A 24,259-nucleotide genomic window follows, 5' to 3' on the forward strand; every position below is an offset into this window, starting at 1 on the left:
TGTTGTGTGTCTAAGCCCCTTTATGAACAGGCTACCGTGCGGACAAGATAATTAAAGGGTCTGTGAGGTCCACGCAAGTTTGCCTTTAAAAGCGCAGGAAATTTTTCTTGAAGCAAAGACAGAAAAAGGTTTTCAAGGGGTTTTTTTTCCCCTTGTTGCGCATCATTTTCACCTGTTTGAGCAATTTTTATGAATCAGATAAATTATTCAGGTCACTCACTTTGAATCTAGATGCCTTTACTTTGTTAAATTGTGCAGGTTTATTCGCAATTCTTGGTCGTAAACTTTCAAAAATAGATATTTAATTGTAATCCACGCACTTTATAAATAGGGATAATTACTCCTCCACTTGAAAACATACATTTTTGTGGCAGGCGACAGTTTTAAAAAAGAAAAGAAAAGAAAAGTTCTGTTCATATTACAATTATATGCACTTAATCCATTTTTAATTTTAGGTTTGTCCAGAAATCTAACCGGAAACCAACAAGAAGCAGCGCTCCCTACACTGTGAATTCTAGCAAAGTGACTTTATGGAGGAAAGCGATTACCTCAAAAATACCAAGTCAAGCCGACTAATAATTTTAAGTTGTTAAAACTTTTTAGCTCGTGCAACTTAAAGGGGCAACATGTGGTTCTGGAGAAGAAATTAAAACTCAGAATTTTACAATATTATTGAGGTAATAATACAAACGGGTTTTTTCCATAACTGAATAAACAAGCTGTTCTCAGAGGCAAATAAGGTCTCCAGAACACTGTTTGAAGCTAGAAAGGTGGCAGGGTCCGCCACATAAACAAAGTAAAACAGTACGAAACTGCGTTGTCCTTTAAGATCAGTGTGTTTATTCAGTTTATTCAGTTATGAAGACAAATAGAGTTTGTTTATTTAGTTTGTCTAGACATAAAAAAAAAAAAATCAGTCAATGAAGATCTTAAAATGTCTTCCCCAAAACCACATAGTGCACCTTTAAATGTTATAGTCTACTTGGTAATTCTGAGATAATCGGTTTCCAGACTTTAAAAGAAAAAAAAATGTTTAAAATTTAAAGTGTACTCTAAACTACAATTCATTCATGACATGACATTTAATTGTGCTCAAGACTGTCAAAATAACCATCCCTTGTTGGCTTGACTTAATTTCTTTATGTTATGTCAACAATTTTAGATTTTTTAGCTTAGTCGACTGAATTTCTTAAAGCCAGCAGAGCTGCATTATTTTAACGCCAAGGACAAATTATTTCTTTGTTAATTAACCTCCTTATTTACTCATCGGAGAGGTTATTTATCTCACTGACCCAAATATTTAAACACTCCACCCTCTGCCCTGGCAGCGCAGTGAACTGACTCCCTCTGTTTGGGGTTGCTGCGAGCTGCGTGCAAAGCGCTGCAGTAGGAGGCGACACACAAGCAGACATGTTGGAGTCTCTCGGTTTTATTACGATTCTGCTGCCAGATAACAAGAGAGAATTCAGCACACACACACACACACACACACACACACACACACAGGCAGAGAGGGTGGGGGTGTGCGTGGGTGAAGCCAGTCTTTTGCCGAAGGGGATCTCTCTCTCTTGCGCACACGCACAGGCGCGCAGCGGGATGGATGGAAACGCTGCCAAATATTGAAGGTATAAGAAAACACAAGGCCCTTTTCATGTTGCGAGTGTTTCGCTGCAGACTTTGGATTTGACTCTGTTGCAGTTGGCCGCTGATAAGCTGCTTTGGTTTTGTTTTTTTACACCTGAGCTCAGCGGTCATCCATTATTCCATGCGATGACGCACCTTGTACCCAATATGTTCCACAATTTATGGTAAAACATGCATCTTTTTTTCTTTTTTAAAGAATGTAGGCGAAAGGCTTTCCAAGGTGATGGAACGGCTTAATGGGAGCGACTGTGACACATGTGAAACCTGGGGAGAACTGTGTTATTGAGTAGCTGAGAGGTAAACATGACAACCGCTCACATAATGACTGTTATGACAGAGGCAACGAGACAGTGATAGTAAAAACCAGCTAATAACTAATGACAGCCGACAACAGTCTCAGTTTGGCCACATGCATTATTAAACATGCTACAGAGAGGAATACATGATGGAGATACTACTGCCGATCCCCACCCCCCCACATGGACCACCAAGGCGCCATTACGCACTGAGATAAAATGTACCCACGGCTTTATAGTGGTTGTATAACCTTTGTCTACCGCTGTTGGTAACCAGAATGGCATGCGCTCAGGACTAAAGGTGTTATTGTATAAAACTTTATTGCACAAGTGTGTCGTTACGATAATTCCAGAATATTGCAGCCTTAAAACGTGGATTTAAAGATGTTCACCTTGAACCATCAGGTCCCACATTTCACTTTTTCTTAAATGTAATTCTTCACACGTTTTTGGATTTGCTTGAATCAAGAACATTATGTTTTTATATCTATTTTACACTCTATTATTATATTACTAACGATCATATGATGTGACTTTTTTCAATATAATTATGGATAGAGGTTCGTTCACATTAGCATTCTCATGGTGGACTTACCTACAGGATAAAATATATATAATAAAAAAACACGTTTTATTTTGTTATTATTTTATATATGAGACCTTTGGCTGGTAAATACACTGGGATTGTTGCAAATGGAAATGTTGGTCAGCCAATATGTAGCTACACGTTTTAGGGATGTTAAAGGTGCACTATGTAGTTTTGGGGAAGACATTTTATTCGGAGGAGAAAGATCTTCACTGGCTGGTTTTTTTTTTTTATGCCTAAACAAACTATATGAACCAACTCTCTTCGTTTCCATGACTGAATAAACTAAAAAACAAACTGACCTTAAAGGACAACACAATTTCATACTGTTTTACTTTGTTTATATGTGGCGGACCCTGCCGCCTTTCTAGCTTCAAACAGTGTTCTGTGGACTTTATTTTCCTCTGAGAACAGCTTGTTTATTTTATTAGTTTATTTATATATTTTTTTATTACCTCATTAATATTGTAAATATTAAAATTCTGAGTTTTAATTTCTTCTCCAAAACTACACAGCGCCCCTTTAAATGAATGAAAGACTGTAAAAATCCAAATGAACAGATATTAACTAATACTTCCAACACATTTGTTTTGTTTTAAGCCTTTTTTAGCACTTTCTTCTAATAGTTTCATTCATACAGTCTGTTATAGTATTATTAATTCTATAATATTTCCACAGAATGTCTTATTTATTCCTTGTTTTGAACACAATAACTTTATTTGTTATTAAAGTCATTTTAGATTTAGAATCAAACGTTTCTTTCTTTCTTTCTTTCTTTCTTTCTTTCTTCCTTTCTTTCTTTCTTTCTTTCTTCCTTCCTTTCTTTCTTTCTTTCTTTCTTCCTTCCTTTCTTCCTAAAAAGCACTTTACATATTTCACACTGGACTTCACACACATTCCTCCAATATTTTGACACGAAACATTAAACGCAGCACTGCTCTGTGAAAGTTTATTCCCCTGAACTCAACACCAGTTGTCTACGGCCTCACTCATCGCGTCAGAGCGCTGTGCTGACTTGACAAAAGCGACATGATTACTATTGCCTTTTAATATCAATGAAATCTCATCACGGGTACATGTGAGCTGCCCTCGGCGGCTCCCTCAGCATGTGTGGCCCCTCGGCCGGCTGCGGTTGTCAGGGGGAAGCATTTGCGCCGAAGACAAACGTGTGTTCGCTGCACAGGCTGCCTGCGCTTGTGTGTGTGGGCTGTCAGACGTGTCCATATATGTCATCTCCAAACATTAACAAGTGTAAGTAGCCATGGAGGTGAACTGCTGAACTTGAATGTGATCCTGCGTGGCACAACATCACAGCACCCTAAATAGAGCTGGTGCCCGGGCCTCTCCTCCTCCTCCTCCTGCAACAGTCAACAGTGCGGTGTCAGCGCTTGTCTCTGGGGTGCAGCGATATGGGTTGAGATGGAGGTCGAAATGCATGCACGGAAAGACTCCCAGCAGCTGTCCAACACTCTGAACCGAGCCTCGGCTGCATTAAGATCACTCACTGTCTCCATTTTGGTGCAAACTGGGATGAAATGAAGGCAGAGAGGCATCTTTGACAGCTGTGGACTCGTGAACCCTGGCTGACCTCAGGCCAGCGGCCGGGCTGCTGTAGCTGCTGATGCCTCACAGCCCATCATCACATCCTGATAAAAAGCTTTCTCCGCTGCTGCATGAGCTCACCTTGACATGATGCCTCGAAATACGAGATCCAGCAAAGAATAACACACACCGAAAATTGTAAATGGTGTGTAAGAACAGAAAACAAGCTGTATTCAGTGTGTGTTTGTGTGTGTGTGAGACGTAGCACTGAATGTCATGAGAAGTGGGTGGTGATTTGTGTCTTTTCTGTAATCAAAGTGCATGTTTTTAATCTTAAAAATAGCAGCTGAACCAAACCTCATAGAGAAAAATGCTAATTTAAAGTTAAATTGATATATTTGATGTGACTAAAAATAAAAATAAACATTTTTTGCATTCACTGTGCTAAGAAGCATCTGTTTAAGCATTCGGCGTAAAAAAAAAAACCTAAAGAAAACAAACTGTATTCCATCTTTAAATCGCCCCAGTGTGTGTGTGTGTGTGTGTGTGTGTGTGTGTGTGCCCTCTTCCCTCAGATGAAACCCAAATCTAGCATTCATCCTCTCCAACAGTGAAGCTGCTCACAATTATCCGACATGTCAGATCGCTCAAGTTAATAACAATAATCACCCGAGAGACCTGCTTTGCCATTCGCCCATTCAAACCGACTGGGGTTTAATAACAAGCTATGTTCCCTCTTATTGCTATCCTGCAATTAAAACCCATCAGACACCTCGTATCTGATAATTCGGCGTTGATACAGTCAGACTTTTTCTTTATCATTGCCCTTCAACCCATCTCCGTCCCCCTCCTCTGAGCTTGGAGCCTTTTCACTCTCCCTTCAATCCAGCCTGCGTGATAATTGCTCCCCCCCCAGTCCGTTTGAAAGGCCCTACTCTGTCTGTCCAACTCCACGAGCCATTATTCTAATCTGGAGATGTGAAATTGCCTATAATTTTCCCTGATGCCCCGTCACTTGGTCGAGCAGTTCTCGCTTCTTCTTTCCCAGGGCCCGCGTGTTTAACAAGGCACATAATCATCAGGAATGAGGGAATGAGGGAAAGGGCACGAGGGTGTATATATATGTGTGTGTGTGTGTGCGTAAAGAAGGAGATGTTAATGTAACACAATGCGTGTCGTTATGTGAGAAAATCAGCTCGGAGGAGTGAAAACACGGGGCTCTGATGTGGCTTTGTTCTTCACAGAGACACCACAGCAGGCTGTAGAGCTCCTGAGCGAGGCTGCGCCTCTCAAGGTAAGACATGAACCCGGCTGTACGACTGGTGACGTAGCTGCTTGAATGTGTAGAAGTGGGTATGACATGCAGCTTTTGAATGCAATAACATGTGTGAGCACCCTGAGTGGCTTTTGTGTAATCAAACAGCATGTTTTTAACAGCTTGACCAAACCTCATAGAGAAAAATGCGAATTTAAAGTTCAACTACTATATTTGACATGGTTAAAGCTAACACTAAACATTTTTTTTTGCATGCATCGTGCTAAAAGACATCTGTTTAAGCATTCGGCGTGAAAGACTCCTGATGATTTGACGTCATGACCTTTGAAATGACATCACCCATGAAGAGCTACACCTGTAATGAAATGCTGATGTACATGTAATATTAGGAGAAAATAGCTCCATAAAAACTGTACTTATGATTAGTTGGTTATTTTTCCAACCCCTGTGTGTGTGTGTGTGTGTGTGTGTGTGTGTGTGTGTGTGTGTGTGTGTGTGTGTGTGTGTGACATAAGACAAATTGAATCTAATGTTTGCCAGACAGCCGAGAAAGCGAGGTGACGAATGAAAAAGATAAAAAAAAAAAAAAAGAAAGGAGTAATTGGATGTTTCTTTTACGCACTGCTCGCCTTCATTAACCAGAGCTCGACACCCCATTTAATCAAGAGCATCAGCCAAGATCGTTGGATGTGTTTGTACGGATATAAATAACTTAATTCTCTGTGTTTAAACAGTGTAAGCGCCAGTACGTGCAAATCAGTGCAGACGACTATAAATCAGGCGCAGTTTATTGGAGGGATGGCACGGCCATTCGTCATTTCACTGTGACAACCGGCGAGCTTTCTGATTGACTGAAGGAAAGTACCGTTTAAATGCTAACTTGCACGGCATGTGTCCCCCTCTGGTGAAAAAAGAGGGATTCCTTAAAAGCAGGCAGCGGATATGGGTCGTTTTATCGATTTAAAACATAGATTTGTTGTAGAGAATGCAGAAAAGGTAGCCTAAATATTTTTTTTTAAAAATGTCGTTATGTTAAATATGAAACTGTCTGATTGTTTCTGATTGTCATAATTAAAGAAACAATTTGGAAGGTGTGTCGTCTGAGCCCATTTGCGAGCGCGTAAAAGTGACAACCACCGTGCGTAAAGGTGCCATCGCTTTGGTTCACCCTGCTGAGAACTATTTTTCCTTTCAGCTATAGGTGTCTTGTTGGCTTTACATTAAAATAAGCATCCTTGAAACTGAAATCCACAGTGAATGAGATATAAGAAACCAATGAACAGGAATAAATCCTCAGATGTTTCGGCAAATCTCTTGAAATCCAGACAGATCTGCAGCTTTTCGTCGCAGCGCAGGAGTGCTGAAGGACGAAAGACATCCCCGGCTATTAATTACACTGTCGGCTGAGCTTTGGAGGTGAACAAAGCTCATTAAACATCCAATATAATATATTAAACTCTCGAGATGTTGTATTTTATCCACAGTTCAGGGACGCTTAACTTCATTAGAGTCTCATTTTGAGTCCGGTTACCATTAATCTAGACTCCTGCGGCTCTCTCACAGTATGGTGAACACAATCACACACTCATCTGTTTGTTTTTTTTAATTTTTGGAAGCAGCACCCTAAACACACCTGTCCCACAATACATTATTCATATTAGCTCAGAGATGTGTTGGACCCTGCAGCTGAAACTCTTACTTCTGATTAAACAAACGCACGCACACAGTATATTCTTTAAAATTCCTTTATCCAGTCTCTTGTTAAAATGCACACACTAAGTCCACATGTCAGTGAGATGCGGCCGCGCACCGTGAAGTCTGCTTTGACATCAGAACAAATCTAAAAAATATATTTGGTGTCTGAACTGAACTGAAAACGCACACGAAACACATGAAAGTCCTATTAAACACAAACACGAGGCCCTGGGATCAGCGTGGCCCGAAGCTCCCGAGCACCGAGCAACAATCCACTCACATCATCTGAGGCCTGGGCATCGCGTCCTGGTGAGGGTGGTGGTGGTGGTTTGGATACCAGTGACCAAAACTGTTCATGTAATTGTTTGGGTGCATTTGGGCCCCTTTGTTCGCCATGGAGACCTCCCAGAGCTGGGGCAGCCCGGGCGAGCAGGGCGAGATGGAGCTGGTGCTGTGGAGATGCTCACCCTCTGATCCGCTGCCATGCTTCATGATCTTTTTATACTTGGAGCGCTTATTCTGAAACCATATTTTCACCTAAAGAGAAGAGAAAAAGCACATAATTGTCACTGTGGTTAACAATCAGCAGTAATATAAATGTAATAAGGGCCTTTATGAGCATATTTCCGTCAAATTAAACCCAGTGCGCTTTTCAGAATTGGCCCGATGTTGAACATTTGGGAGCAATAAAAGGGAAAACTCCTCATAACTCGCATCTTTTCTCTGTTGTGTTTGCAAATCCCGGCCCTACTACTGGCGCATTGTTAGCCGCTCAGCCTCACGGTTGAGTGGCACTTGTAATCCTTTAAAACAGAGCCCTCTCATTGTTCGCCGTTTTATGAGACCAATGGTGCATGAGTGTGACAGGAGATTAAAAATATTGCGGAATAAAAAAGCGCGCTGCGGTGGGTCACCGAACATTTCTGCTGATTCTGAGTAAGATGTCTATTTTTACACCAGAACAATGGCGCGAATGCTCCAAGAACCCAATGAATCACTCAGTAAACATCTGAGCACGAAGCGCGGAGAGCTGTTGAGATAAAGGGGGAGCAGCTCGGATGACAGAGGCGATCCATGTGTTCATCTGTGAGAAAACGAGCAAAGCGACACACGATGACCTCGATTTTGTCACATTTTGGAACAAACTGACAGCAACACGTGCACCTGTTGGTCTCCGGAATAGTGAAGTTATTTCCACGCTGCCCATTTCGATATATGAAGGGTTTCATGTTGGGCACTAACGTGGATGAAGATCAAACTGGCGTTGGTTTAGTTTATATGTTAAAGGAGCATTATGTAATTTTCGGGAAGAAATTTTAAGAGCTATATTGACTTATTTTCTTTATGCCAAAACAAACAAAATAAACAAACTATCTTTGTTTTTTATGACTGAATTAACAAACTGACCTTAAAGGACAACTTCACACTGTTTTACTTTGTTTATATGTGGCGGACCCTGCCACCTTTCTAGCTTCAAACAGTGTTCTGGGGGCCTTATTTTCCTCTTAGAACAGCTTGTTTATTCACTCGTGGAAAAAAAAAATTGTATTTGTAAAAGTTTGTATTATTACCTCATTAATATTGTAAATATTGACTCAACATTTCGTACGCAAAATGCGCGTGAATATACATCCTAAAGAAGTGCAGAAGAAGAAATGTCATGTCTTTGCTTTAATGAGCGGTTTCCTGGACTAGATAAATAAATAAATAAATAAATCCCCTGGTTTAATGACATAATGTATCTTCCATAACAAACTGTTCCCACACCGCTGACCTGTGATTGTATTTTGTAACTGCGGTTACTGAGAGCACTTCAAGGACCTGAGCTGACAAAGGAAATGCAGCCACGAAATTAAGCACAGTAAATAAGCCTTGCATTAAAGGATCGAGTTACAAATCACAACAGTTCTGTTTTCACATTTGATCTCCGGGAGCGCCGTGATCCCTCATAACACAGCAGATAAGAGGCTCCAACACCCACTTTCTCTCCGCTGATATTTATCTTAATTCAAGACCTTTAAATGCATCATGTCAGCCCAGCAGAGTCACTGAATGCAACATATTACAGGCCTGAATAATAATAATCTCCTCGAGCAATAATTAGCTCATATTAGTGTTTATATTTTCCACATTAGAACCTGTGTTTTCCCTGACTTCAAGGCCCACCTGAGTCTGGGTGAGTCCCAGTTTGGCCGCCAGGTCGGCGCGCTCCGGTAAGGCCAGGTACTGGGTCTGCTGGAAGCGCTGGTGCAGAGCCTGCAGCTGCAGGCTGGAGTAGATGGTCCGAGGCTTCCGGATTTTCTTCCCTTTGCCATTTAGACGAAGGTCCCTGCTCTCGATCACCGTGGACTTGTCGCGATCTGTGGAGAACAAGAAGGATATTCAGTCATTTGATCTATAACTTCTAGAGGTCGAAACAGAGAGAGGTCGTATTTGAGCAGCTTTTTCCTGGCCTCCTAAAAAAAATAAAGAATAAAAAAAATAACTGAGAAATATAGTAGAAACAGCTGTAGAGTCAGACAGTGCAGCTGAGGGCCAAACATCTAAAGGGCCTGAAAGCCAAAATTAAGTTCATGCGTTTTTATTTTATAAACACCAAATCTTATGATCATAAATGCTCTAATTATACTTTTATTAAATTAATTATATTGTATTTTGGACTTTTAGTGAGCCATTCACTGGATCGTGACATTGTCTTTACACTTAACACCAACAGAATTATATTTAATTCAACCATTGAGACAAACTCCCACAGAGATGAAAGAGCTGCCATTTTTGTTATTGTGCGCTAACAATGAGGCTAAAAAACCGAGATCCTGAAGTAGGCCCAGGCTACACGGGCCATAATTGGACTCACCCGCAGAAAATTATGGTCAATAAAATTAATGGCAGCATGTGCCGTCATCATATAACGTGTGGAGAGGGAGGGAGCAGCGGCTGAGCGCTGCGGGCCCTGTTTGGACATTAGTGGATTGAGTTAGAACAAGCCTCATGGCGTCAACCTTCAGGATAAAACATTACATATTTATGACAAAAAAATTGATTTATTTTTGTTTACTTATTCGATCTTAAAATGAGGTGTTTTTCTCACGAGGCAGATGTCAGGGAAATTGGCGCCCTGTGCGTAATTGCGCTCAACTAAGACGCAAAACCCGAATTTTATAGCCATTAATGATACAACAATCTCTTTGACCTTCTCACATACCTGTCTGCTCTAATCTGCTGTGGGCCAGGCTGCTGCTGTTGCTGTGATTGCTGTGCTGGTAGGACATGTAAGCAGACGGGGGGTGAGAGCTCACCGCGCCGGGGTAGGCGTAGCCCAGAGAGCGGCCATAGGACGCGCTGCCGGGGAAGGGACTTTCATGCTGGGAGTGCCCGGCAGCGTGCAAGCCGTGAACCGGGTAAATGTGAGAGAGTCCGGAGGAGTGCTGCTGGTGCGCCGGGTGTCCGTGGCCAAACTCTAGAAAGGCCGATTTGGAGGGATCTGAGGCATTCAGACTGTCAGGCATGAAACCCATAGACATCATTAGCTAATACGCGAGTCCATAAAGCCGTCGCTCTGAAGGGGCTCTCATGAGCTCTGCCGGGCAGCGAGGAAAAGTTGGAGCAAATCCACTCTTAAGTCCGAAGCATCGCTCGCGAAAGAAAGTTCCCGGCAGCGAGAGGTGACAGTTCGCATGTTCACACGCGTTTAGGAGGCAAAAAACAAATCGGAATAAAAGCGAAAGGGATCCTTCTTTACATCACTGGAGGAGCTGACATGGTTCTTCAAACACCTCCTGCCTGCAGAGCCTCAAACATAACTGCCTTCCATCTGCGAGCTCTCTGATTGGTGTTCAGCGGCCAGCTGTCACTGGAGCCCCACCATTAACTTCATTAACATATGATAGAGGATGCAGCTCGGCAGGGACCTCCTTCCACGGATTATGAAATAATCTCTCTTTTGGTTAGATGTGGAGACAGGATTGTAGTCGTTATTAGAATAAAGTTGTCATAAAAATCAAATTAAATCAAATTAATATTGCCTGTAATTTTATTATTTTTCATCATGTATAACCTACCCTGGGGGTTTTTAACACGTGGGAAACTTTGGTGAATAAAATCTGTTTACTTTGAGCGAAAATTTGATTTGTTATCGCGACAGTTTGGTTGAGATTTAAGAGGCGAGGTTCGATAATTAAGCGGGAAAATACGCGTAATGTTCTTTTATGAGCTGATATAAAGGTTATTGACAAGTGCAGAGGCTGATGCTGGAGTACAGACAGTCTAAATAAAAGTGAGACCTCAAATAAAATAAGATTTTATACTGTGTGGTCCATATAGTCCATGCGCCTAATTCTCTCCTAAAATAGTTAATAATCTAATAATTCTGCAGGTTTATTCTGAACACTGTTTCCACTGAATCGAACAAACGACAAACAGCATTTTTTCTTTATTTTCAACAGTGCTCCAAAATATACATGTCCGTCGTGGCACTAATGAACGCTTGACAGAGAGTTTCTGACACAAAAAGAAAAAAGTAATTCTGTAATTTAGTCTTCAAGCCTTCACATTTTTACCGTCGGACAGAATTTATGGACGTTTCGTGCAGAAAAAAAAATCTGAACCACATCAATCAAATCCATTTTTACAGTCTGCAGACGCGGGGCTGTTTACACTGTCTCCACGCAGCGTTACATAAGTATTTAAGCATTTGGAGCTCAGCTGGCACGTTTTTACCGCTCGTTTAACGCTCCTCATCACCCTTTCAACACATACAGTAAAGTTTATATTCGGGGTACAAATCATAAACGGAAGTACTGATGTACTAATGCACGACTCCTGGTGATTTAATGCAGGATGTGTCACGAATCCCTGCTGCTCCCCGTTAAAGTTACAATTCATTAATGTGCAGTGTTGTGAGAAGTATCATACCTGAGTAAAAGTAGATATCATGCTTAAATATTACTTTGGTTAAAAAGTGAATGTCACACATATGGATAGTACTTGAGTTAAATGATCTGATATTAAATGTGCTTGTGTATCAAAAGTTATTATCTGGCAATAAGTGTAGTTAAGTGTTAAAACTACAAGTAAAATTAGATTCTAATTTTATTTACATGTATGTATATACTGTACAGGGGCTAACCAATTTTTTCCAATTATTGGAATCGGACATGTTTATCCGATTGCAGACACAATTTGTAATCTGCAAAGTAACTAGTGACCAAAGTTATCAAATAAATATAGTGGAGAAAAAGAAAGCACAATATTTGCCTCTCAAATGTAGGCTAGTGGGAGTAAAAAGTGGCAGGAAATGGAAAAACTCAAGTAAAGTAAAAGCACCTCAAAATTGTACTTAAGAACAGTACTTGAGTAAATGTACTTAGTTACATTTCATCACTGTTAAGTTACCGGCAAGTTAGCTGGATTCAAATAACATTAAACTTGAGTCAGAACCGTGCCTGTTCTCAAAGAAATATGAAGATTCTCTTTTAGATCAAACATTTAAACATAACTACAGGGACATAAATAAACTTTAAGGTAACCTAAATCCAGCTAACTTGATGCACAGCAATTCATGCATGAAGTAACTGTGAGTTAACAGTCCTTAACTCGTGATCTATTAGGTGTGAATGAATCACACAGATTAAACGTTCAAGGTGAATTTAATTATCAATATGAAACACAAGACAGTGTAATGACATTACTGCTTGTAATTCCCTCAGCTATACATACAAAAAACAAAAAAAAACTATAGAGAATATCTAAGAAATAAGAATGATCAAGTCAGAAAAATATAGTGGCAGTGGATACTTCTGTATTTCTTGTCAGACAGCAGCAGGGTGAACAGACTGTGGCTGGGGTGGGTGTTGTACTATCTACAGCTATCAAATAAATATGGCAGAGTACAAAGCACAATATTTGCCTCTAAAATGGAGAGAAAGTATAAAGTAGCAGAAAATGGAAATACCTCAAAGTTGTACTTAAGTACAGTACTTGAGTAAATGTACTGAGTTACATTACATCACTGTTTATATGTGACCAAGTTAGCTGGATTGCAGTTACATAAAAAAACACATTTTCAGACCCTTGTATTTGCTCAGTCTGTGTGAAAGCAGAACACTGTACACATACAATAGAAGTGGATACTTCTGTATGTCTTGTCAGACAGCAGCAGGGTGAACACACTGTGTCTGAGGTGGGTGTATCCTGTCTATCCTTTGGGCTCCCTGCAGACACTTGCAGTCCCTGCAGTCGTGCAGCTAGCAGTTTGGACTGGGAGCTCCTGGACCAGGGGAGTGTTAGTGTTTACACCGCTAGTACAGGAGCTCTGGACCGGGACGGGCTAGGGCTAGCTTGTTAGCATACTAACATAAGTAGATATCTACAGCAATACTGCTGTTCATTCACATTCTGTTGATCATTTAAATTCATTCATGAACGTTTTCACCTAAACTAAACTTTTTAACCTAATTATAAAGTTTTGTATAAATGGGCTAAATTAGCGGCTTGCTGATGTACAGCTATACTCTAATTAAAAATTAGCACCAGTGCACTAGGAGATATATTCGGAAACACATTTTAAAAAAAGAAAAAAACTGAACTAGACAGAAGAAGGATGTCTGATGAAACAGAAATACTCAGCCCACATGTCAATCATTATTTCTAACTTAATGTCAGAGCTTATTAAATAAGAGAGCATGGCTGTATGTGCAGACTGCAGAGTCAGCAAAACACACAAGGTGCATGTGGATATAAGGGCGGAGAAAATGGCAACCGCAGGCTCAGAGACCATATTCCAGCCTCACTGTCGAGCAGAGTACACAAGTGGATTTCCTGCCACTGCAAGGCTCCATTTTAAATAAAGTCTAATGGAGTCAGTGTGTGTTACAGTACACAGATTTCACCTCGGCTGAGTCATATGTGAGCTGCAGTCAAATTATAAACAGAGACGTGTTTGGTGGGTTGAGCGTGGTGCTGAGTCGCTGTCCAACCCCGTCATTTTGGTCATGTCCTATACCCTGCCTGCAACTACTGGGAAGCCAGCAGCACTGAAGGCCTGCTGGGGCTCTGGACCGCTTCCCGATTACCCACAGGCCTCAGCCGAGCAGCCAGCCACAAATTATTATCATGGTAAAAATTTCAGTCACAATAAAAAAAACACAAAAACTGCCGAGATGAGAGGCCAGTTTCGCATTGCGGGTGCGAGTTTGTGACCTCACAGCAGCTGTAAATCCTCACTGGGAGATGATATCATGAGAGAATGCAGCGCTGTGGTTGTGTTTATTAGGAATTTACTGCTGCATTGTGGCATTTGTAGTTGTAACCCAGTGACATTTTTGTCGCTGTAGGAGCAGGTGGGAAAAGCATGCTTCGTGCACAGAAAGGTCACACTTTTTTTGCAGATGGATGACACACAATGCACACAGGCAAGTGTGTGCGTGTGTGTGTGTGTGTGTGTGTGTGTGTGTGTGTGTGTGTGTGTGTGTGCAGCTCTCTAGAGGAGCTGAAGGCAAGAGGATTGAGTCCTGGATGTGCATATCTGTCAAAACCATGCAAGAACAAGAGGTGTATGAGAGAGAGAGAGAGAGAGAGAGAGAGAGAGAGAGAGAGAGGTGAGGAGGCTCTTTAAGGCTTGTAATTATGTCTGTATTAGTGCTGAAGAACAAAGGCGAGCCCTGCAGTCATAGGGCAGGGACGAGGCCTCGCCGTGGCTCTGCCTAATACACGCAAAGGGATGATGTTAAAAACAGTCACACTCCTGAATGCAGCCCAGACTCAGTGGCGTCTACACATGGGCATGCGTCTGCAGAGGTGTGTCCGACATAGGTGTGTGTTCTCTCTCTCTCTCTCACACACACACACACACATACGTTTGTCCATCATGCAGCTCTGATGCAGAGTGACAGCATTCTTTGTGTACAAACCGAGAGCACATTCCCAGGCAACTGCAAAGGCTGTGATCTTCCCCGCTGGCACATCATGTTTTACAAGTAACCCTCTGTTGCTGGGGCCCGAGCCGAGGCCCGTGGACTCAGACTGACAGTCCACGACCCCGACAGGATGCCAGGATTTATTATCGCAGGGCTCAGCTCACCACATAATAGACAGGAATCAAGGCCCACATGTCCCGTTTCAGCAGATATGATGGGGCCGGAGCTGAGGTGTGGTTTCACACAATTATCCCTGCAGATATTCATCACAGAATCAAAGGCGTGAGAAGCGTGAAGACATCTCAAAACATCACCCACTTTTGCTCGTTTATACAGATGGAAACCCGACATTTTCATCACGGTTACAAATTAGTTTTTGGGTTTGTTTTTGTACTTTTGGATGCAAATATTCTACCCCAAAATATTCTGACTAGACAAGCTTTTGCTTTCTCCTCCCTGTGAGCAGGTGTCTGTCATTACAACTGCAGAGCCTTTTTTGCACCAACAAAGCCAACACAAACAATGGGATTTATGTTTTTCTCTGACTGTTTTCCGCCTCAGGAAAGAGAAGGGGATCAGAGGAGGAGCCGGAGCAGTGCAAGGAGGATGAACGGCCTAATCTCTCCTCCAGGCGCCGTCACACAGGAACACTCATATCTGCACGGCCGGCGTCTCATTCCTCAAGTGCAGCCACATTGCTGCTGATATTTGTATGTGTGCGTTGTGCGTGTGCTGGCAGCCTCTGAGGGCCCAGAGAGTTCACCGGTGTCACATGATCATCATCAGTCATGTGTGAAGTTTGTTGGCACATACAGATTAAAATGTTACGCACTGGTTCAGTTGAAAGGAATATTAAAATATTTGTTTGGATATTATTATTATGATTATTTGTTGTTGCGTAATTGATCTTGAATAATCTCTTTATTCTTATTCTATTATGTGAAATCATCGGCTGCAATAAACTGGATTGGTGTGTTGATGACTCTGTTTATGTAATTTTTTTTAATCATTAGCTACAATTGCATGTTATTATTGTGGACTTACAGCTTTAAGGTGAGAAGTTCGGACCGTGTTGTCACAGCCTGAATTGGGTTGCTTTATGGTGAGGACTTATAGGAAAACATGTCTATTGTTTTTTTCTTTTTTTAATGCAAATTTTAGTTAACATTTAAATTTAATTGAGATTTTCCAATTTCCAAAAATGTGTCAACCGTAAATGATTTCCCTTTTCTTATCAAAATTAATGTATTTAAAGGTGCAATGAAGGAATTTTAATTAGAAGAGAAAGATCTACATCAACCACATCAAGTAAATAAACAAACTCTCTTTGTTTTGATGACAGAATAAAGTCAATAAAAAACTGACCTTAAACGACAACACAATTCATATTGTTTTACTTTTATGTTTTTTTTTATGTTTATATTTGGCGGACCCTGCCACCCACCAGTGTTCTGGGGACCTTATTTTCCTCTGAGAGCAGCTTGTTTATTCAGTTATGGAAAACATATATATTTCTGAGTTTGTGCATAGTGCCCCTTCAAAGCAAGGATTGTATATATTTTCCATTTTTGCCTGTAAATATTAGACTGGATTTAAAATATTCATTAGCAGGCATTGTTGTGAAAATATCTTTTTGAAAACTTCCATGTTTACAGTTGGCTTGGATTGTTTTAATCACTTTGCATTTTCTTTCTATATTTCTATTTTTTAACCTTTAATATGACAAATTAAAAAAAAATACAGTTTGATTTTTAAATCAAAACAAATTTGTATGTCCATTATTCATTTCTAGTCGTGTTGGAACTAAAAGAAAGGTCGATATTTCATCAAAACAATTTTGTGCAATTAATTCAAAGGTCCAATTTGTAAGAATTCCCAACTCGTCAAACACTGACTCGACCTACACTCCCAAAATATCGGTATTCGACAAGTTAGGAACGAGACTTTCCTACAAATTAGACCTTTACAAACTACAAACTAAATAAACAAACTCTGTTTGTTTTAATGACTGAATAAAGAAAGTGATCTTAAAGGACAACACAATTTCTTACCGTTTTACTTTATAAAACGTTTATATTTGGCGGACCCTGCCACCTTTCTAGCTTCAAACAGTGTTCTGGGGACCTTATTTTCCTCTGAGAACAGCTTGATTACTCAGTTACGGAAAAAATGTATATTTCTTAGTCTTATTATTACCTCATGAATATTGTAAATATTAACATTTAGAGTTTTAATTTCTTCTCCAAAACTACACAGTGCCCCTTTAAATTATGAAAAGAAAGTTTGCCTTTCTCTCGGCAACTGTAAGGAAAATGTCGAACACACAAAAAACATAGATTGTATTTTTTAAAATCATTTATCCTTGATGATTAATTCCGTTTAAAATATTTACATTTACTGAGACAGTAGGCCCTCGCGCATGACCTTCCACACACCCCACGTGCTCCCCGCTTACCTGGAATGTCCTGGAACGGTCTTCAGAGCGCGGCTTTTATTGGCCAATTAGAGGTGAGAGTCATATTTTAAAAAAGCAAAATTAAATCGACAGTTGGCACCATTTGGGCGCAATGAAAACGAGAAGCAGAGAGAGAAAAATCGATCCTGGAAGAAGAAAACAATAATAACAATAATAATAATAATGATAATAATAATAATAATAATCGAAAAAACGCACCAGCAGACCGGCTCACAGTGGATACTATCGCGTGGGAAATACTGGACCGTGTCTCGTCTTTTGGCCCGAGCTCTGAATTCATCATTGGCATAATTGTTGCCAGACAGCGGATGACAGCAACATCGCCCACTGCCGCTGACTGTTGGACTTAAACTTTTAATTTATTGGTTGAATATAGAGGCCTTGGCACCCAGTGGAAGAAAAAAAAAAAAAATCTGGACTCCTTTAGCTGTAATACGCGTCTAAGCGGCGAATCTGGTGCAACCTGAGCTCGGCTTCATCTGATTTAAACGGCTTCATTTGTACAGAGTCGTATGTCTAAATCATATTTTCTCTCTAACCTTCCTCCTCAGTCGTCTGGTTGCGCATTTGGTACCAATTCTGTCTGTGGGGGCTGACACACACACACACACACACACGTACAGTTTATTCTCATTGAATGCTGCAGATTGATGCAGCAACCTGTCCACACAGATGCAGCAGGGAGCCCAGCTGATGGACAGGCGCTGGGACAGTAGTGGCAGTGTATTGGGTTACACGCTGGAGCTAATAGCTAATAGAGAGCAGCCTGCTCCACATCTGGAACAAAGAAGCCAGTCTGGGTCTACCCTCGGTGTTTACAGCTCTGTTGTTTTTTCACACTCCTCGCAAAATCCTGCCCAAACACACATTCCAGACACACCAGCTCAACATGGGGGGAAAAAAATATAGTATATTTTTCCACTGTAAATCTTGCCCCCATGTACCAGGGTGGGGGGGTAGGCTGGGAGGAAAACAAAAGCAGGAGGCTGGCATGGATCAGTGGGGAGACAAGAGGGGAGAGACAGTTGTCTGTGTGTGTGAGAAAAAGATGGCATATGAGTTCAGCCGAGGTCAAAACAGCTGGGGGAGTGGCGTCACGAGCTGCCATGAGCTGTTAACTATCTGTTTACAAGCATAAGAGGAGGCATCCGAACAGCGTTTCCAAAGACATCCACTGAGGCTGTGTGGGATGGAAATAAAGTATGAAACCAGCACAGACAATGTGTTCATAAATCCTCCAGAAACAATAAAAAGATTCACAATAAAGGGAGCAGAAAGGCCTATAGGTTTAACAAGCTGCAGATGTTTGGACAAGAACATCATTTAAAGAAGAGCTTTTGTGATTTCTTGTTTTCCCTCTGCTTTCAGAGAGCTGACAGACAGGCTGAAGGAGGTGGAAATACTGAACATACTGGACTATGACTTGCCCAAGGGAGTCACACATGCACACCCAATCAACACACAATGACACACGGCTCAGGGTTGCCAGGTTAAGACAGCCGGTCCTGTTAAAGGACCGGTTTACCAGGTCCGAGGATTATCCATCTGAAGTTACCTGCCCCTCTGGGTAACGTGAACCCCCTTTTGTGGTCAGTGTGCGAGGCAAGCGTCGGTTTGAGATGCCAGAGATGATGGGGGCGACAAGGACATTTGTTTGGGTGGCAGGACGGGTCATCCGGGCAGGGTTGCCAGGTTAAGTGACAGTAGGTACACAGAAGTTTCGAAAAGAAGCAAAACAGGTTTTCTGCAAACACCTCTCTCATGGTAGATGAATATTTGGCCTGATATAAAGCGTGCACAGCCATGAGGTCAAAGCCCTTTCTTTATAGCTCTTCAATAGGAACAACTTGACAGGATCAAGTTCAGCTCCTGACAACAAGCCCCAGCTCTGTCAAGTGTTAAGTTCCATTGTGACCTACAACAGGACACAATGGCCCTGCAGCACCCGGCCTGTACCGCGCTGCCTATCAAATAACAGCGTCTCTCAGAGAAAAACTTGGCAAGCTGATATTAAGAAATGTGTCCATTGTATGTATCGTTTGTTTTTCTTGACATCACGCGGCACAGGAGTACGGTACATGGGAGAATTCCATAGTGAGTGAACTGTAAATACAAACCTACAAAACTATAAAGAAAGAATCATGGATTAGCTGAAGTTTTCTGGAGATAGAAAAAATGTCAAGGGCTCCTAAGGTAATTGAAGTGATCTCAGTTTTTCCTGGGATGATTCCTTTTTACACTTACAAATATCTCTGATAGCCAGGGGCAGACTCAGTATGTTTGAGGGGCAGGGGCAAAATAAAAATAAAAAGGGCACCCCTGAATCCACCAGGACTGATAGGTCTTACTTACCACTGAAAAAAAAAAAAAAAAAAAATGTATGCTTATATAAAACCCTGAAAACTCTGATCTAGAAATCAAATATTAGATATATAATCATTTGACGTAAGCAAAACAATGGATGTGCGAGATGGCAGAAATCGAAAGTGACAGTTTGATTTCCCATCTTCACGTCATTATTCTCTAAGAAAAAAAAAATAGTGACATGATAAACTTAATGACCTTTAACCTTTACAAATAAAAAAAAATACAGTACTTTACCAAAATTCCTCCTAGCATCTTTTTTTCAATTAAAGATATGATGTGTAACATTTCTGCTTTACAATGTCTTAAAAAGCCAAGACTTTTGTTATATATTTTGTTGAGCTGTGTATTTACATTACCCAACAATGTTCCAGCAAACCCAGCAAAATCAGAAATTTTACTCAAGGTAACAGTACAATTCATTTGGTCTGGAGTCTGAGAGTGAGGCAGGAAGTTGGAAAATGTAACTAAACATAACATGAATAAAATGTTAAATACATTATCACATCCCTGAGCATTTCTGCCCAAGTCATGTCTGCCAGATTTTCATCAGCAGCCGTGGTAACAAAGAAGACAACAACTCCCATAATTTATTTTTTTATTTAAAAATTAAATACTGTGCATTTAACCTTTATCTTTTTTAGTTGAACAAATTAAGTTATGTTGAACCAATTAAGAAGCTTGCTCCTCACAATTATATGTATTTATATGAATGTTGGGAAAATAAAATTAAGAGACAGTTGATATTTCAAAGTTGTTAGCAAACTTATTTAGCAGTTTACATATCCAGCATTTATAGAGCAACATTAGCATTCACGAAAGAGTGATGTTTGTGTCCAACTGCTGACTTTGAAGGGGCTTTATGTAACAATCTCAGTTTAAAACGTTAAAGAATTAACCGCTATTATAAACAGAATGTGAATAAATAGCAGTTATGTTATGACGTCTTTGAATTGTGTTTTTAGAGATATCTACCAAAGTTAGCAAGCTTTTCAGCTAGCCTCAGTTAGCAGTAGTTAGTGGTTACTGGTGATATGCTGCCCCCTATTTGTTTTGAGTATGAATTTGACAGGTGGCCAATTCTTACATGCTACACCTTTAAGTGCATCATTTACTCTCTTTTAGCTCCATTTTTGGTCTCCACCACCTCCTGAGACAAATATCTTTCTCACTAGATGCTACTGCAGCTAGTGGCTAACTTTGTCTCTACTGTTTAGTGGTGGACAGGTAGTGAACAGTGACTGAAAAAGATGCAGATGAGAGTGGTGTGACTCAACCAAAACAGTAAAGTTGCCGGTTAGAAAAACCAAAACAAAGATTTTAACAAAAGGTGTCAAGAGCTGAAGGGAGATGCAATCAGATTAATTCTCTATAGATCGTAAAATAAAAGGGAAGGCTTTGACATACACATAGTCATGTGGTACATTGGCAACACAAAACTTTTTTCTAGCAGCTTTAATTTCCGTTTCAATTAATGCCAACTATTAAACATTTTCTTCCTTGAGAGTAAACCTACAAAAGAAGAGGAGACGTGTTGTGTAAAACAAACATGAATAAGTGAACAGTCATAGTAAACCACTAAGCCGCCCAGCGTTTTATGTTTGCTCCCTTGACCCTGGCAGCGTCGCGACCATTTTGCTGCAGTGCTTCAGGTGTTTAACCTTGTCATATTAAAGCGTTTGTCACTGGAGGGCTAGACGACTGGGGCCAGGACGGGCTGGGGATTTAAAAAAGGCCTGCGCTCCCAGATCATCAGATTGTCAGTTGCTGTCTGAAGCCTGCCAAGAAACATCAAAGCCTCCGAGGACTCGCTCATATCATCTTTGAACCTCGGCAGCAGGACACGCCCTCCCTGCCCGCCTGCATTCTTGCCATACATCACCAGTTTCTTTTGATAATTAGAAAAAAAAAGGGAATTGATAAAGACAAGAATTAAATTAGACCAAGTGGAAAATTAAAAGAGAAACACCTTTGAGGATTTCTTTTGGACTTCTTGTTGTTGTGGGCATGTCTGACGTGGCATGCCAAGCGCTCTGTCGAGGCGAGGAGACAGTCTCAGTCTGAGCTCGCCCGTCCTCAGAGGGAGCAGCCTCCCATCAGCTCCTGGCCAAGATTGATGGCTATGAAAGAGCTACCTGAGGCAGAGATCAAAGTCAGACAGGATACATACGCCTCAGTGTTTAACTCTTTCATCTCCCGCCTTTTCTACATGAGTCATGACCCTTCACCTGTCTATCTGTTTGACCTCTGGCTGATGAATGGTAGGGGCGCTCCGTGAGGCCTCCATTTTTTTTTTACTGGGCAAAAACAAAACAGGTAATGTAAAATGTATTTAAAAAAATTGAAAAAGACCTGTCTGATGTGGCAAAAGGATGGAAAACAGTGTCCAGAACTCCATGTGGTCATTTTTAAACTCTTCGCCACAATAAATAGGACCTTGGTTTCTCAACGTGGGGCTCTCCTCACAGAGGAGGCCAGTGGTGGAGAGCTATTTGCATTCCAGCAGTGAGAGTGAGGACAATTAAGCCATTTCCCCTCCAATCTATCTCCCTCCAGCCAGCCATCCAGGCAGCCCAGTAGATCAATGGGAAGTGCAGCTGCACAGCCCATGTGTGCCAGTTTGTGAAGAGAAGATTGGGGTTAAAACCCTCCTGGCCTTCAGATTGGCTCCATACCTGAGTCAAAGCACAGACAAACCAACAGCTGTTGCCCGGCAGAACCGGGAAAGAGAGTTTCTCGCCCCATCTGTCAAACCATTACACGGTCCTGGCTTTCAGAACACTGTTTATTTTCCTAACAATTTGAGCTGAGATGTCTGTATTTTGTATTTAGCCTCATTTTGTACCTGAAAGGAGAGAGCAGGTTCATTTCACCACCTGTAGGAAACACCGTGCTTCCATCACAGTCCAGCCCTGTGCTTTTCTCCCCTCAAGCACTCGAGACCGGCCACTCCAAAATCAATTAGCCAAATCACATTTCACAAAAGTAGCTGAGTTCTGCTTTCAGCGGCCAGGGCCCTCAGGTGTCGCAGAGTCGGCTTAAAGGTGCGGGCAGTGATCTCTGGTTTAAATTGTGTGGGATTAGACCAAACAAAGAGCCATAGATATCCAGCCGCACCTGTGCAGCTTGCTCCTCAAGGACCGCTAATAGGAAGAGTCTTTGGTCCAAATGGTGGGTGCTCAGAACTTAATCTCCCAGCTCTCGGGCCATCGCAGGTATCCGTTTCCACTGTTCCCCGGCAGCAGAGGCTGTCCTGAACTTGGACATAATCGCAGAGCCATCATGTAACAACGACTGCCATCTCTGCCAAGTCCAGGTGATCAATCATTTACATGTGTAATTAGGAACGGGTGTCAAAACAGAAACTGTACACTTGCTCGGGGACCCTGTGTGGAGCGGGCTGACATCAGACTTGGCAAGTGGTGGGTAAACAGACTCAGAGAGAAAGAGACAGAGAGACAGAGAGGAAGAAAAGTGAGATGCTGAGATGTGCAGGTTTTTATGACACTTTCAGCGTCTTACCACCCAAGGCGTGAACAGCTCTTCATCATATCAAGTTATGAAAAAGCATATCAGTGTTTGAATGGTGACTTGAATAATGGTGCTTTAAGTTCATCTTCATTGTAACTGCAAATGTACAGTATGCTTACATCCTGTATATCTTCTAGGTCAAATGTTGCTTTCTAATGTTAGAAACGCTTGTTAAAGGTACAATATTGAGGGTTGTTTTTTATAACTAGTAATGCATTGGAGATGTTTTTATGAGTGGGGTCTGTCTGCCATCAGTTTCACAAACTGATGGCAGCCACTGGTGGCGTTATGTGCAAACAAATGCGGCAACATAGACAATGACTAAGAAAACATGGATGTAAACAAAGGACAACTTAAATATCTAAAAAAAAATGGCTTTGGCAATGTTGGACGAGGAATAAAATGAATTTAGCATGTTTGCAAGACTTAAGAAGACACATTTGTGAGTAACACTAAATGTAAACACATATTTATTTATTTACAAGAAAACTCCACAGGGGACACTTAATTATTGCCTCATAGAGATCACATTACAACATTTTGTCTGTTTCCTGAGAGTTTTCTTACTTTTAGACTCATCGACTAATCTAAGTTAAAGATTCCCCCGTGCTCCGAGCTTCCGGTCCAGGCAGAGTCAGCTATTACAATCACTAGCTGTACCGTCAACTGAGCTGATAGCTAATAGCAGCTATAGTTAGCAGCAGTTGGTGCATATTTGTTTGGATTGTGGATTTGACAGGTGGCCAATTCTTACATATTGCACTTTTAAACTTCCATTTAATCAAGAACATCCCTGATTTTACATACAGGTATATAACTTATATTAAATAATAACACTTAATTTGTGACAGGGCATACTGAAACAAAAAGCAAAATGAATTTGGTTAGGGATCAGCAATAATCACAAAACACTTTATAACAGATCTCATTTCC

The 24,259-nt window shown here is 41.1% G+C and overlaps 1 protein-coding gene across 1 annotated transcript; it reads right to left on the reverse strand.

The window, feature by feature from the left end:
• Positions 1-7,073: 7,073 nt before the first annotated feature.
• On the reverse strand, positions 7,074-10,791 carry dlx4b (distal-less homeobox 4b). Its single transcript, XM_084342004.1, has 3 exons — positions 10,245-10,791; positions 9,206-9,399; positions 7,074-7,576 (listed from the first exon to the last, which is right to left on the reverse strand). Exons 1-3 carry the CDS (start codon positions 10,564-10,566, stop codon positions 7,316-7,318), a joined length of 777 nt encoding a protein of 258 aa, XP_084198130.1. The 5' UTR covers positions 10,567-10,791; the 3' UTR covers positions 7,074-7,315.
• Positions 10,792-24,259: the final 13,468 nt, after the last annotated feature.

Source organism: Pagrus pagrus, assembly GCF_965226575.1.
Source record: "Pagrus pagrus genome assembly, chromosome: 21".
Classification (NCBI taxonomy): domain Eukaryota; kingdom Metazoa; phylum Chordata; class Actinopteri; order Spariformes; family Sparidae; genus Pagrus; species Pagrus pagrus.

Coding starts and splice junctions, on each gene's coding strand:
- dlx4b (XM_084342004.1), bottom strand. CDS start 10,566: ATGATGTCTATGGGTTTCATGCCTGACAGTCTGAATGCCTCAGATCCC. Junction 9,400..10,244: donor CAGCAGATTAGAGCAGACAG/GTATGTGAGAAG, acceptor TGTTCTCCACAG/ATCGCGACAAGTCCACGGTG. Junction 7,577..9,205: donor TGGGACTCACCCAGACTCAG/GTGGGCCTTGAA, acceptor TCTTCTCTTTAG/GTGAAAATATGGTTTCAGAA.